This window comes from Oncorhynchus clarkii, chromosome 13 (assembly GCF_045791955.1).
Source record: "Oncorhynchus clarkii lewisi isolate Uvic-CL-2024 chromosome 13, UVic_Ocla_1.0, whole genome shotgun sequence".
NCBI lineage: Eukaryota > Metazoa > Chordata > Actinopteri > Salmoniformes > Salmonidae > Oncorhynchus > Oncorhynchus clarkii.
In genome coordinates, this window is record NC_092159.1 from 62,820,733 (window position 1) to 62,837,150 (window position 16,418).

Consider the following 16,418-nt stretch of genomic DNA (forward strand, 5'->3'; position numbering starts at 1 on the left):
TCTGACGGTCAGCTAGAACACCTAGGCATTCTGACGGTCAGCTAGCTGCAGGAGGTTAGAACCCCTAGGCATTCTGACGGTCAGCTAGCTGCAGGAGGTTAGAACGGTCGGTAGTTCCAGAAACTAGAGAAGACGGAAATCTAGAAGGAGAAGGAGGAAAATCCAGTTAATGTGAGCCAATATAATACAGGTTTTATAATATAGATCACAAAAGAAGTGCCTTGGCTTTGTGTTGCACATAAGCTTTCAGTTTGATGGTTTTCTGGGATATACGCCACAACTTCTCTGCTTCTCAGTCGATTTCAACTCAAATCAAATGTATTTATATAGCCCTTCGTACATCAGCTGATATCTCAAAGTGCTGTACAGAAACACAGCCTAAAACCCCAAACAGCAAGAAATGCAGGTGTAGAAGCACGATTTAGACTCTTGTTTCCAATGAGCAACTTTTCATACCATTTAGAACTTTTTTTCACAGAAGCAAAACAGCTCTCCTCGTCTTCTCTTTTCTGAGTCTGACAGTTCTTTAGGTTACGGACACACTTGAACCTGGTGAATCAATCTACTTCATACCAACTGACCCACAGCCTGAATCTACGCCAATACCGCCAGCTACTCATTCACTTCAGTGTATTCTGTGGACCAATGGGGAGTGTTGGGGGGGAAAAAAAGTGTCCTGCTGCCCACAGACGTCACCCACCTTGTCCTTGAGCTGCTGACAGAGCTGCAGTGAGATGGTGAAGAAGATCAGGGTGTTGTTGAGCCAGGGGACAACACACTCCACCTTGTGAACCTGGCTCACCTCAAACTTAGCATTGTTCAGCTCGCTGGGGGAGACAGCAGGGAAAGAGGTCAACAATAAAAACGACAACAAGAAAGCAGTTGGATGTATTGCAAAGGGCACTGTGTGTGTTTCAACAAGTTGGGAACTGTGTGTGTGAAAGTGTTCAGAAATGAGAGGACCCAGGGTAGACCCAACAAGCATAATTTACTATGCAGCTGACTAGTGACAAAAACGGTAGTTAGTATTGTTAGAGACACACGAATATCTTCACATCAACCAGATATGAAACGGACATGAAAAGGTCCTGTCCTGACCACAGACAGCCCATCTGAAGTGTTAGTGACCGACATGATGTGAGTCGTTATATCAAGCAGAACTTACAACATGGCTCCGGGGTTGTGTAACACAGAGCTTCCAGATGGCTTGAAGTTCTGTTGAAACACCGCAGGTAGACAAACTGATGCATCTTCACAATACCACATGTGATTACAGAAACTAACAGCTGTGATCTTGTTGCGAAAGTTGTCTCAGGGATTCGATTCGATCCGCAGACTGTATCTGCATGAGAGTGTGAGTGTGTGAGTGTGTACCTTGGTGGTGTTGGGCTGCATTGCGTGCAGCTGGTAGACAGTCAGACACAGCTTACTCAGGTTGATATAGAAGTTCACCATCACATCGCCTGGCATTGGAGGAGTGAACATTTTCTGGAGCGAGCGAGCGAGCGAGCGAGAGAGAGAGAGAGAGAGAGAGAGAGAGAGAGAGAGAGAGAGAGAGAGAGAGAGAGAGAGAGAGAGAGAGAGAGAGAGAGAGAGAGAGAGAGAGAGAGAGAGAGAGAGAGAGAGAGAGAGAGAGAGAGAGAGAGAGAGAGAGAGAGAGAGAGAGAGAGAGAGAGAGAGAGAGAGAGAGAGAGAGAGAGAGAGAGAGAGAGAGAGAGAGAGAGAGAGAGAGAGAGAGAGAGAGAGAGAGAGAGAGAGAGAGAGAGAGAGAGAGAGAGAGAGAGAGAGAGAGAGAGAGAGAGAGAGAGAGAGAGAGAGAGAGAGAGAGAGAGAGAGAGAGAGAGAGAGAGAGAGAGAGAGAGAGAGAGAGAGAGAGAGAGAGAGAGAGAGAGAGAGAGAGAGAGAGAGAGAGCGCGAGACCAGTTGTGATGTAAATTGCATACAGTAGACGGCGAGACCAGTTTCTCTGCTATGACCTATGGACAGACTCACCATGAGGCCGCTGGTGGCCAGCTCCGGCAGGGTCATGGCTGCCGGAGTGGTGAGGCGGTTACGAGCCCTGGTCAGCTGGAGCATCACCGCGTCCATCAGCTACAACAACGACATCATCAGACATCATCAACTACAGTAATCAACTGGGAACAAACACAACCTGAGATATATAGAGGAAATTATCTGGTGAAGAGATGCACTATGGGATGGAAATGTTGTTCTAGGTAATGAACGGGTACATGGTGGAGCAAAGTTGAAGTCTAATGATGTGTAGTGTAGACTAATGGTGTGTAGTGTAGTCTAATGATGTGTAGTGTAGACTAATGGTGTGTAGTGTAGTCTAATGATGTGTAGTGTAGTCTAATGGTGTGTAGTGTAGTCTAATGGTGTGTAGTGTAGTCTAATGGTGTGTAGTGTAGTCTAATGGTGTGTAGTGTAGTCTAATAATGTGTAGTGTAGTCTAATGGTGTGTAGTGTAGTCTAATGATGTGTCGTCTAATGATGTGTAGTGTAGTCTAATGATGTGTAGTGTAGTCTAATGATGTGTAGTGTAGTCTAATGATGTGTAGTGTAGTCTAATGATGTGTAGTGTAGTCTAATGATGTGTAGTGTAGTCTAATGATGTGTAGTGTAGTCTAATGATGTGTAGTGTAGTCTAATGATGTGTAGTGTAGTCTAATGATGTGTAGTGTAGTCTAATGATGTGTAGTGTAGTCTAATGGTGTGTAGTGTAGTCTAATGGTGTGTAGTGTAGTCTAATGGTGTGTAGTGATGTGTAGTGTAGTCTAATGATGTGTAGTGTAGTCTAATGATGTGTAGTGTAGTCTAATGGTGTGTAGTGTAGTCTAATGGTGTGTAGTGTAGTCTAATGGTGTGTAGTGTAGTCTAATGGTGTGTAGTGTAGTCTAATGGTGTGTAGTGTAGTCTAATGGTGTGTAGTGTAGTCTAATGGTGTGTAGTGTAGTCTAATGGTGTGTAGTGTAGTCTAATGGTGTGTAGTGTAGTCTAATGATGTGTAGTCTAATGATGTGTAGTGTAGTCTAATGATGTGTAGTGTAGTCTAATGGTGTGTAGTGTAGTCTAATGGTGTGTAGTGATGTGTAGTGTAGTCTAATGATGTGTAGTGTAGTCTAATGATGTGTAGTGTAGTCTAATGGTGTGTAGTGTAGTCTAATGGTGTGTAGTGTAGTCTAATGGTGTGTAGTGTAGTCTAATGGTGTGTAGTGTAGTCGAATGGTGTGTAGTGTAGTCTAATGATGTGTAGTCTAATGATGTGTAGTGTAGTCTAATGATGTGTAGTGTAGTCTAATGGTGTGTAGTGTAGTCTAATGGTGTGTAGTGTAGACTAATGATGTGTAGACTAATGGTGTGTAGTGTAGTCTAATGATGTGTAGACTAATGGTGTGTAGTGTAGACTAATGATGTGTAGACTAATGATGTGTAGTGTAGACTAATGATGGGTAGACTAATGGTGTGTAGTGTAGACTAATGATGTATAGTGTAGACTAATGGTGTGTAGTGTAGACTAATGGTGTGTAGACTAATGGTGTGTAGTGTAGACTATTGATGTGTAGTGTAGACTAATGCTGTGTAGACTAATGGTGTGTAGTGTAGACTAATGGTGTGTAGTGTAGTCTAATCAAATCAAATGTATTTATATAGCCCTTCGTACATCAGCTGATATCTCAAAGTGCTGTACAGAAACCCAGCCTAAAACCCCAAACAGCAAGCAATGCAGGTGTAGAAGCACGGTGGCTGACGAAAAACTCCCTCTAATGGTGTGTAGTGTAGACTAATGATGTGTAGTGTAGTCTAATGGTGTGTAGTGTAGTCTAATGGTGTGTAGTGTAGTCTAATGATGTGTAGTGTAGACTAATGGTGTGTAGTGTAGACTAATGGTGTGTAGTGTAGACTAATGGTGTGTAGTGTAGTCTAATGGTGTGTAGTGTAGTCTAATGATGTGTAGTGTAGTCTAATGGTGTGTAGTGTAGACTAATGATGTGTAGTGTAGACTAATGATGTGTAGTGTTGACATAGAAAAGAGAGGAAAACCACTTCCCTGATAGCTCTGTTATATCTGTTAGCTCCGCTATGACACAGAAAGCAGTTTATTTCTGACAGTAATTATCAGTGTTTTCCCTGGTGGAAACTAACCTCATTACCCTCATTCCCAGTCTTAAAGTGGTAGCTGTGTGTGTGTTCCTACCTTGTTGACCTCAGCCCCAGTCTTAAAGTGGTAGCTCTCATCTCTACCACTCAGCAGCTGCAGAGCCTGATTCACATGGTTCCTAGCATCCTGGATCTGAGGGAGAAGCGGGTACAGAGTCAGTATTATTAGATCTGAGGGAGAGACGGAGACAGAGTCAGTATTATTAGATCTGAGACGGGGACAGAGTCAGTATTATTAGATCTGAGAGACGGGGACAGAGTCAGTATTATTAGATCTGAGGGAGGGACAGAGTCAGTATTATTAGATCTGAGGGAGGGACAGAGTCAGTATTATTAGATCTGAGAGACGGGGACAGAGTCAGTATTATTAGATCTGAGAGACGGGGACAGAGTCAGTATTATTAGATCTGAGAGACGGGGACAGAGTCAGTATTATTAGATCTGAGAGACGGAGACAGAGTCAGTATTATTAGATCTGAGGGAGGGACAGAGTCAGTATTATTAGATCTGAGAGACGGGGACAGAGTCAGTATTATTAGATCTGAGAGACGGGGACAGAGTCAGTATTATTAGATCTGAGAGACGGGGACAGAGTCAGTATTATTAGATCTGAGAGACGGAGACAGAGTCAGTATTATTAGATCTGAGGGAGGGACAGAGTCAGTATTATTAGATCTGAGAGACGGGGACAGAGTCAGTATTATTAGATCTGAGAGACGGGGACAGAGTCAGTATTATTAGATCTGAGAGACGGGGACAGAGTCAGTATTATTAGATCTGAGAGACGGGGACAGAGTCAGTATTATTAGATCTGAGGGAGGGACAGAGACAGTATTATTAGATCTGAGGGAGGGACAGAGTCAGTATTATTAGATCTGAGACGGGGACAGAGTCAGTATTATTAGATCTGAGGGAGAGACGGGGACAGAGTCAGTATTATTAGATCTGAGGGAGAGACGGAGACAGAGTCAGTATTATTAGATCTGAGGGAGGGACAGAGTCAGTATTATTAGATCTGAGGGAGGGACAGAGTCAGTATTATTAGATCTGAGGGAGGGACAGAGTCAGTATTATTAGATCTGAGGGAGGGACAGAGTCAGTATTATTAGATCTGAGACGGGGACAGAGACAGTATTGTTAGATCTGAGAGACGGGGACAGAGACAGTATTGTTAGATCTGAGGGAGAGACGGGGACAGAGACAGTATTAGTAGAGCTGAGGGAGAGATGGGAATTTAGGAATGTGGCCAGGTTGGGTATTTCACCATGACACCAGGGTGTACACCCCTACGGGATTTTGAATGACCACAGAGAGTCAGGACACCCATTTTAAACGTCCCATCTGAAAGACGGCCCCCTACGCAGGGCCATGTCAAATACCCAAATGTAATCAAGGTTTATGGTTTTAGTGTAATATTATATCTGTTTAGGCTTCTTGCGGTCAATTCGCAGTCTATAAATATTGGTTTTATTTTGTTCTGACTCCCGACTATCGTCTCAAGAAAACGTTGTGACTGAATCTAGTTGATGATTTTTGGTTTAGAGGTTGCAACAAAGGCATTTCACTGTACATGTGCACATGACATTACAACTTGAAATCACACACACACACACACACACACACACACACACAGAGTACCTGTTGTAGTTTCCAGTGCTTATCATCCCTGAATGTGAAATGCATCACTTGGTTGCTTTTAGCAGTTTTCAGATTGATGTCCTGTGAAGACAAAGCAATCAAACACATTACAGACAGAACCTGACATTATGACATGTTCTCTGTACTAAAACACATTACAGACAGAACCTGACATTGTGACATGTTCTCTGTACTAAAACACATTACAGACAGAACCTGACATTGTAACATGTTCTCTGTACTAAAACACATTACAGACAGAACCTGACATTGTGACATGTTCTCTACTAAAACACATTACAGACAGAACCTGACATTGTAACATGTTCTCTACTAAAACTCATTACAGACAGAACCTGACATTGAGACATGTTCTCTGTCCTAAAACACATTACAGACAGAACCTGCCATTGTAACATGTTCTCTACTAAAACACATTACAGACAGAACCTGACATTGTAACATGTTCTCTACTAAAACACATTACAGACAGAACCTGACATTGAGACATGTTCTCTGTCCTAAAACACATTACAGACAGAACCTGACATTGTAACATGTTCTCTGTACTAAAACACATTACAGACAGAACCTGACATTGTAACATGTTCTCTACTAAAACACATTACAGACAGAACCTGACATTGTGACATGTTCTCTGTACTAAAACACATTACAGACAGAACCTGACATTGTGACATGTTCTCTGTACTAAAACACATTACAGACAGAACCTGACATTGTGACATGTTCTCTGTACTAAAACACATTACAGACAGAACCTGACATTGTAACATGTCCTCTCTACTAAAACACATTACAGACAGAACCTAACATTGTAACATGTTCTCTACTAAAACACATTACAGACAGAACCTGACATTGTAACATGTTCTCTCTACTAAAACACATTACAGACAGAACCTGACATTGTAACATGTTCTCTACTAAAACACATTACAGACAGAACCTGACATTGTGACATGTTCTCTGTACTAAAACACATTACAGACAGAACCTGACATTGTGACATGTTCTCTACTAAAACACATTACAGACAGAACCTGACATTGTAACATGTTCTCTACTAAAACACATTACAGACAGAACCTGACATTGTAACATGTTCTCTACTAAAACACATTACAGACAGAACCTGACATTGTAACATGTTCTCTCTACTAAAACACATTACAGACAGAACCTGACATTGTGACATGTTCTCTGTACTAAAACACATTACAGACAGAACCTGACATTGTAACATGTTCTCTCTACTAAAACACATTACAGACAGAACCTGACATTGTAACATGTTCTCTACTAAAACACATTACAGACAGAACCTGACATTGTGACATGTTCTCTGTACTAAAACACATTACAGACAGAACCTGACATTGTGACATGTTCTCTACTAAAACACATTACAGACAGAACCTGACATTGTAACATGTTCTCTACTAAAACACATTACAGACAGAACCTGACATTGTAACATGTTCTCTACTAAAACACATTACAGACAGAACCTGACATTGTGACATGTTCTCTGTACTAAAACACATTACAGACAGAACCTGACATTGTAACATGTTCTCTCTACTAAAACACATTACAGACAGAACCTGACATTGTGACATGTTCTCTCTACTAAAACACAGTCAAACACTGCCGGTGAGAATGCTTACAGAGAACAGTCTAGAACCAGAGGAAGGAGACACTCACAGCTTGAGTCAGGGCTTCTCCCTGTAGAGTCAGTACTCCTTTCACCTGGTCCATGCTGTGAAGACAAGACAGCAGGGCTCACAAGACTGTCATAACGACACTGTGGAAGTCCCAGACAGAACCCTGTCCCCTACACACTACTGTTGACCTGAGTCCTATGTCATAACGACACTGTGGAAGTCCCAGACAGAACCCTGTCCCCTACACACTACACTACTGTTGACCTGAGTCCTATGTCATTACGACACTGTGGAAGTCCCAGACAGAACCCTGTCCCCTACACACTACTGTTGACCTGAGTCCTATGTCATAACGACACTGTGGAAGTCCCAGACAGAACCCTGTCCCCTACACACTACACTACTGTTGACCTGAGTCCTATGTCATAACGACACTGTGGAAGTCCCAGACAGAACCCTGTCCCCTACACACTACTGTTGACCTGAGTCCTATGTCATTACGACACTGTGGAAGTCCCAGACAGAACCCTGTCCCCTACACACTACTGTTGACCTGAGTCCTATGTCATAACGACACTGTGGAAGTCCCAGACAGAACCCTGTCCCCTACACACTACTGTTGACCTGAGTCCTATGTCATTACGACACTGTGGAAGTCCCAGACAGAACCCTGTCCCCTACACACTACTGTTGACCTGAGTCCTATGTCATTACGACACTGTGGAAGTCCCAGACAGAACCCTGTCCCCTACACACTACACTACTGTTGACCTGAGTCCTATGTCATAATGTCACCTTGTCATAGACTCAAGTCCCGGCAGATTAGAAAGGTGTTGTTGATGGTGTCTGTAAACAGAAGGTTGTGTAATGTGTAAACAAGCCCTCCACTATAACAAGATGTTAACAGACGGGAGTTTTCCCTCCACCAAGACACATACAGGAAGTACAGCCATGGACCTGAAGCACACACACACACACACACACACACACAGGTGACATGTTGGGACTGGCTTCTGAACTTTATACAGTGCCTTGCGAAAATATTCGGCCCCCTTGAACTTTGTGACCTTTTGCTACATTTCAGGCTTCAAACATAAAGATATAAAACTGTATTTTTTTGTGAAGAATCAACAACAAGTGGGACACAAGCATGAAGTGGAACGACATTTATTGGATATTTCAAACTTTTTTAACAAATCAAAAACTGAAAAATTGGGCGTGCAAAATTATTCAGCCCCTTTACTTTCAGTGCAGCAAACTCTCTCCAGAAGTTCAGTGAGGATCTCTGAATGATCCAATGTTGACCTAAATGACTAATGATGATAAATACAATCCACCTGTGTGTAATCAAGTCTCCGTATGAATGCACCTGCACTGTGATAGTCTCAGAGGTCCGTTAAAAGCACAGAGAGCATCATGAAGAACAAGGAACACACCAGGCAGGTCCGAGATACTGTTATGAAGAAGTTTAAAGCCGGATTTGGATACAAAAAGATTTCCCAAGCTTTAAACATCCCAAGGAGCACTGTGCAAGCGATAATATTGAAATGGAAGGAGTATCAGACCACTGCAAATCTACCAAGACCTGGCCGTCCCTCTAAACTTTCAGCTCATACAAGGAGAAGACTGATCAGAGATGCAGCCAAGAGGCCCATGATCACTCTGGATGAACTGCAGAGATCTACAGCTGAGGTGGGAGACTCTGTCCATAGGACAACAATCAGTCGTATATTGCACAAATCTGGCCTTTATGGAAGAGTGGCAAGAAGAAAGCCATTTCTTAAAGATATCCATAAAAAGTGTTGTTTAAAGTTTGCCACAAGCCACCTGGGAGACACACCAAACATGTGGAAGAAGGTGCTCTGGTCAGATGAAACCAAAATTGAACTTTTTGGCAACAATGCAAAACGTTATGTTTGGCATAAAAGCAACACCCTGAACACACCATCCCCACTGTCAAACATGGTGGTGGCAGCATCATGGTTTGGGCCTGCTTTTCTTCAGCAGGGACAGGGAAGATGGTTCAAATTGATGGGAAGATGGATGGAGCCAAATACAGGACCATTCTGGAAGAAAACCTGATGGAGTCTGCAAAAGACCTGAGACTGGGACGGAGATTTGTCTTCCAACAAGACAATGATCCAAAACATAAAGCAAAATCTACAATGGAATGGTTCAAAAATAAACATATCCAGGTGTTAGAATGGCCAAGTCAAAGTCCAGACCTGAATCCAATCGAGAATCTGTGGAAAGAACTGAAAACTGCTGTTCACAAATGCTCTCCATCCAACCTCACTGAGCTCGAGCTGTTTTGCAAGGAGGAATGGGAAAAAATGTCAGTCTCTCGATGTGCAAAACTGATAGAGACATACCCCAAGCGACTTACAGCTGTAATCGCAGCAAAAGGTGGCGCTACAAAGTATTAACTTAAGGGGGCTGAATAATTTTGCACGCCCAATTTTTCAGTTTTTGATTTGTTAAAAAAGTTTGAAATATCCAATAAATGTCGTTCCACTTCATGATTGTGTCCCACTTGTTGTTGATTCTTCACAAAAAAATACAGTTTTATATCTTTATGTTTGAAGCCTGAAATGTGGCAAAAGGTTGCAAAGTTCAAGGGGGCCGAATACTTTCGCAAGGCACTGTAGGTGCAACAAGGCATCAATAACAAGCCTATTTTCATGCTCTATAGATTGAATCACATTACCCCTCAAAAAAGACCATTAGAAAATAACTTGATTTGGTTATGCATGTTGTGAGAATTTTAATATTTTTTATTTATTTGACCTTTATTTAACACGGCAAGTCAGTTAATAACAAATTCTTATTTACATTGACGGTCTAGGAACAAGAGGGTTACATTGTCTATTGTATTGCTATGAATCAAGGAGACACATTTAATATTTTTAAAATGGCTAATAAAATAATCAAAAGTCACTAACTCAACCAATCAAATCACCCAACTGATCAATTAACCAATCAAATCAACGAATGAATCCCTCCAAGACTTACGTTGAGCTGCCCAGGATGAAGTTCTCCTGTTTCAGTTGGTTCTCCAGTCCTGGGGTAGGAATGGAGAATCTCCTGGATGCCTCCTGGTGACATAAACATAGACCACAATCTAGTTATACAGTACACAATCTAGTTATACAGGACACAATCTAGTTATACAGGACACAATCTAGCTATACAGGACACAATCTAGCTATACAGGACACAATCTAGTTATACAGGACACAATCTAGTTATACAGGACACAATCTAGCTATACAGGACACAATCTAGTTATACAGGACACAATCTAGCTATACAGGACACAATCTAGCTATACAGGACACAATCTAGCTATACAGGACACAATCTAGCTATACAGGACACAATCTAGCTATACAGGACACAATCTAGCTATACAGGACACAATCTAGCTATACAGGACACAATCTAGCTATACAGGACACAATCTAGTTATACAGGACACAATCTAGTTATACAGGACACAATCTAGTTATACAGGACACAATCTATCTATACAGGACACAATCTAGCTATACAGGACACAATCTAGCTATACAGGACACAATCTAGCTATACAGGACACAATCTAGCTATACAGGACACAATCTAGCTATACAGGACACAATCTAGCTATACAGGACACAATCTAGTTATACAGGACACAATCTAGTTATACAGGACACAATCTAGCTATACAGGACACAATCTAGCTATACAGGACACAATCTAGCTATACAGGACACAATCTAGCTATACAGGACACAATCTAGCTATACAGGACACAATCTAGCTATACAGGACACAATCTAGCTATACAGGACACAATCTAGCTATACAGGACACAATCTAGTTATACAGGACACAATCTAGTTATACAGGACACAATCTAGTTATACAGGACACAATCTAGTTATACAGGACACAATCTAGTTATACTAGTTATACAGTACACAATCTAGTTATATAGAACACAATCTAGTTATATAGGACACAATCTAGTTATACAGGACACAATCTAGTTATACTAGTTATACAGTACACAATCTAGTTATATAGAACACAATCTAGTTATACTAGTTATACAGTACACAATCTAGTTATATAGGACACAATCTAGTTATATAGAACACAATCTAGTTATACAGTACACAATCTAGTTATACTAGTTATACAGGACACAATCTAGTTATACAGGACACAATCTAGTTATACAGGACACAATATAGTTATATAGGACACAATCTAGTTATACAGGACACAATCTAGTTATACAGTACACAATCTAGTTATACAGTACACAATCTAGTTATATAGGACACAATCTAGTTATACAGGACACAATCTACACTGAACAAATATATAAATGCAACATGTGAAGTGTTGGTCCCATGTTTCATGAGCTGAAATAAAAGATCCCAGAAATGTTCTACATGCACAAAAATATTATTTCTCTAAAATGTGTTTACATCCCTGTTAGTGAGCATTTCTCCTTTGCCAAGATAATCCATCCACCTGACAGGTGTGGCATATCAAGAAGCTGATTAAACAGCATAACCATTACACAGGTGCACCTTGTGCTTGGGACAATAAAAGGCCATTCTAAAATGTGCAGTTTTGTCACACAACACAATGCCACAGATGTCTCCAGTTGAGGGAGTGTGCAATTGGCATGCTGACTGCAGGAATGTCCACCGGATGTTGCCAGGAAAGTGAATGTTCATTTCTCTACTATAAGCCACCTCCAACCTCATTTTAGAGCATTTGGCAGTGCGTCCAACCGGCCTCAACCGCAAACCACGTGTATGGCGTTGTGTGGGCGAGCGGTTTGCTGATATCAACGTTGTGAACAGAGTGCCCCATGGTGACAGTGGGGTTATGGTATGGACAGGCATAAACTACGGACAACAAACACAACTGCATTTTAATCTATGGTAATTTGAATGCCCAAAAATACCGTGCCGAGCACCTGAGGCCCAATTTTTTTGCAAGGTATCTGTGACCAACAGATGCATATCTGTATTCCCAGTCATGTGAAAGCCATAGATTAGGGCCTAATGAATATATTTCATTTGACTGATTTCCTTATATGAACTGTAACTCTGTAATGTTGCATTTATATTTTGGTTCCGTATAGTAAACCTGTACACAATCTACTTACAGCACTGTAAATATCTCCATCAATAACTCAATAAAATGTCTTGAGAAGTGTGAGTACAAATAGCAAACAACTCTGACAACAGTACGCCGAAATCAAACATTTGAAGAATTTAGTTACACAACAACCTAGCCAAAGTTAAAATGTCTTGGAATGCACTTGTTCTACATGGTTTATCCTTAGTCATGATAATCTCCTCTTATAGGATCCTCCTCGATGGCTATGGGGTCAGTGTACCACAGCTAGGTCCAATCGATGGCTATGGGGTCAGTGTACCACAGCTAGGTCCAATCGATGGCTCTGGGGTCAGTGTACCACAGCTAGGGCCACAACCCAATATTGACAACTCAGCAGTGTTAAGACACCTCAGTGACAGTCTTGTGTGGTGATCAGAGCTCTTTGATCCTCTGGAGCCAATACTTAGTTGTTGGGTGAGGTTGATCCTACAGTCGTGGCCAAAAGTTTTGAGAATGACACAAATATTAATTTCCAAAGTTTGCTGCTTCAGTGTCTTTAGATATTTTTTTGTCAGATGTTACTATGGAATACTGAAGTATATTTACAAGCATTTCATAAGTGTCAAAGGCTTTTATTGACAATTACATGAAGTTGATCCAAAGAGTCAATATTTGCAGTGTTGACCCTTCTTTTTCAAGACCTCTGCAATCCTCCCTGGCATGCTGTCAATTAACTTCTGGGCCACATCCTGACTGATGGCAGCCCATTCTTACATAATCAATGCTTGGAGTTTGTCAGAATTTGTGGTTTTTGTTTGTCCACCCGCCTCTTGAGGATTGACCACACGTTCTCTATGGGATTAAGGTCTGGGGAGTTTCCTGGCCATGGACCCAAAATATCAATGTTTTGTTCCCCGAGCCACTTAGTTATCACTTTTGGCCGCATGCTGGAAAAGGCACTGTTCGTCACCAAACTGTTCCTGTTTGGTTGGGAGAAGTTGCTCTCGGGAGGATGTGTTGGTACCATTCTTTATTCATGGCTGTGTTCTTAGGCAAAATTGTGAGTGAGCCCACTCCCTTGGCTGAGAAGCAACCCCACACATGAATGGTCTCAGGATGCTTTACTGTTGGCATGACACAGGACTGATGGTGGCGCTCACCTTGTCTTCTCCGGACAAGCTTTTTTCCGGATGCCCCAAACAATCGGAAAGGGATTCATCAGAGAAAATGACTTTACCCCAGTCCTCAGCAGTCCAATCCCTGTACCTTTTGCAGAATATCAGTCTGTCCCTGATGTTTTTCCTGGAGAGAAATGGCTTCTTTGCTGCCCTTCTTGACACCAGGCCATCCTCCAAAAGTCTTCGCCTCACTGTGCGTGCAGATGCACTCACACCTGCCTGCTGCCATTCCTGAGCAAGCTCTGTACTGGTGGTGCCCCGATCTCGCTGCTGAATCGACTTTAGGAGATGGTCCTGGCGCTTGCTGGACTTTCTTGGGCGCCCTGAAGCCTTCTTCACAACAATTGAACCGCTCTCCTTGAAGTTCTTGATGATCCGATAAATGGTTGATTTAAGTGCAATTTTACTGGCAGCAATATCCTTGCCTGTGAAGCCCATTTTGTGCAAAGCAATGATGACGGCACGTGTTTCCTTGCAGGTAACCATGGTTGACAGAGGAAAAACAATGATTCCAAGCACCACCCTCCTTTTGAAGCTTCCAGTCTGTTATTCGAACTCAATCTGCAAGACAGAGTGATCTCCAGCCTTGTCAACACTCACACCTGTGTTAACGAGAGAATCACTGACATGATGTCAGCTGGTCCTTTTGTGGCAGGGCTGAAATGCAATGGAATGTTTTTTGGGGGATTCAGCTCATTTGCATGGCAAAGAGGGACTTTGCAATTAATTGCAATTCATCTGATCACTTTTCATAACATTCTGGAGTATATGCAAATTGCCATCATACAAACTGAGGCAGCAGACTTTGTGAAAATTAATATTTGTGTCATTCTCAAAACTTTTGGCCACGACTGTAGACGCTGATCTTGGATCAGTTTGGGATTTTCCCCCACTAATGGTAAGGTTAGGATAGGGAGAGAGGAAGCTGATCTTAGATCTGTACAAAAGAGAAACTTTACCCCAGAGCTAATATTTACCTTCAGTATATCCTGGAGCTGCTTCAAAACAGCATGGACCTCCTCTTTCAGCAACCAGTTAAACTCCTCCTCCTGAAGGGAAGGGAGGGAGGGAGAGAACAAGAGAGGGGTGGGGTGAACGAGAGAGGGGTGAAAGAGAGAGAGAGGAGACAAACAAGATAGTTATTGTGGTGGTCAGCAGAGATAAGGATAGATAGATAGATAGGCTTATTCTGTTCTAGAATGATCACATTATCATGGTTCCAATTAGAATTCCACTTGTGTTCTGAGAATGCTGTGGTTCTACTTCTGTTCTAGAATGATCACATTATCATGGTTCCAATTAGAATTCCACTGGTGTTCTGAGAATGCTGTGGTTCTACTTCAGGTATCATAGAATTAGAGTGAATCATTCTAACACTATGGTAGAAATGTCATCTGACAGGAAGCAACACAGACATGTTGCTCTTGTGCCTGTGTATCTACATACATACCAGTACCTTTAAGAGACCTGCTTCTGTATACTAGCTAGCTATATAGAAAGCCCTGCATACTAGCTAGCTATATAGAAAGCCCTGCATATATCTTCTCTCACTGGGGAGTTCTTGGATGAAGCCCACCCTTGAGGACTGAATGTGACGCTTGACACCTATGGAGCTATAGGTCGAGCTGTGTACAGAAGGCTAGATACATGGGGTTGGCAGGGCAGCAGTGACCTCACCCATCGAAGGCTGTAAATGTGACAATCATTCTATTATGAGGACTTGGATCATACTGTACATCACGTTGTCATTGACAACCAGCAGAACAGAGCTTGCCGACGCAAGGCAGCAGAGCAGTTATATTCTTGGCGCTGTCAGGCGCTACGGCATGGAGTGTACAAAACATGAAGGACGCCTTCCTCATATTGAGTCGTACAGGGATGCTGACTCCCCATGTGGACTCCAGTGTTTCCCACAGCTGTGTCAAGTTGGCTGGATGTCCTTTGGGTGGTGGACCATTCTTGATACACACAGGAAACTGTTGAGCGTGGAAAAACCCAGTAGCTTTGCAGTTCTTGACACAAATCGGTGCACCAGGCACCTACTACCATACTCCGTTCAAAAGGCACTTCAATATTATGTCTTGCCCGTTCACCCTCTGAATGGCGCACATACACAATCCGTCTCTCGAGTCTAAAAAGTCCGTATTAACCGGTCTCAGTCCTCCCCTTCGTCTACACCGGTTGAAGAGGATTTAACAAGTGACAAGAGATCATAGCTTTCACCTGGTCAGTCTGTCATGGACAGAGCAGGTGTCCTTAATGTCCCTTTTAATCACGCAAGAAGATCACATGAGAAAATATACACTCATAATAACAATAAATAGTTGGCTAGAAAAATAGCTAGCTAGACGTCGGTGAATAACTAGCGAGCCAAGGTTAACCCATTTATGTTGTTAGCTAGCTTGTCATGATCCCGACCCTTCCAGTTTTGCTTACCAAAACAGCCCTCTCGGCTTGGCTTGGACCCGACATCTTTGGTAGTTCAGATAAAGATCTTTGAGGATTGAGCATTCCCGCAGCCAGACTGGTCCACCAAGTATGTAAACCAGAAGATCTTCAACCCGTCTTCTTCTAGGGTTGTGTTTACGTTCAGCAAGATAGTTTAGTCACACATTAACAATTAATC

General features: G+C 42.2%; 1 protein-coding gene across 2 annotated transcripts; it reads right to left on the minus strand.

Moving 5' to 3' along the window:
- Positions 1-15: 15 nt before the first annotated feature.
- Positions 16-16,399, minus strand: LOC139365224 (protein rogdi homolog). Of its 2 annotated transcripts, XM_071102721.1 has the most exons (12): positions 16,229-16,399; positions 14,770-14,841; positions 10,500-10,582; positions 8,283-8,333; positions 7,528-7,582; positions 5,800-5,880; positions 4,199-4,294; positions 1,993-2,091; positions 1,375-1,488; positions 1,166-1,215; positions 701-827; positions 16-140 (listed from the first exon to the last, which is right to left on the minus strand). In XM_071102721.1, exons 1-12 carry the CDS (start codon positions 16,301-16,303, stop codon positions 99-101), a joined length of 945 nt encoding a protein of 314 aa, XP_070958822.1. In that variant the 5' UTR covers positions 16,304-16,399; the 3' UTR covers positions 16-98. The 2 variants fall into 2 exon arrangements, with proteins under 2 accessions (XP_070958822.1, XP_070958824.1); XM_071102723.1 differs by lacking the exon at positions 8,283-8,333.
- Between the last annotated feature and the right edge of the window lie 19 nt (positions 16,400-16,418).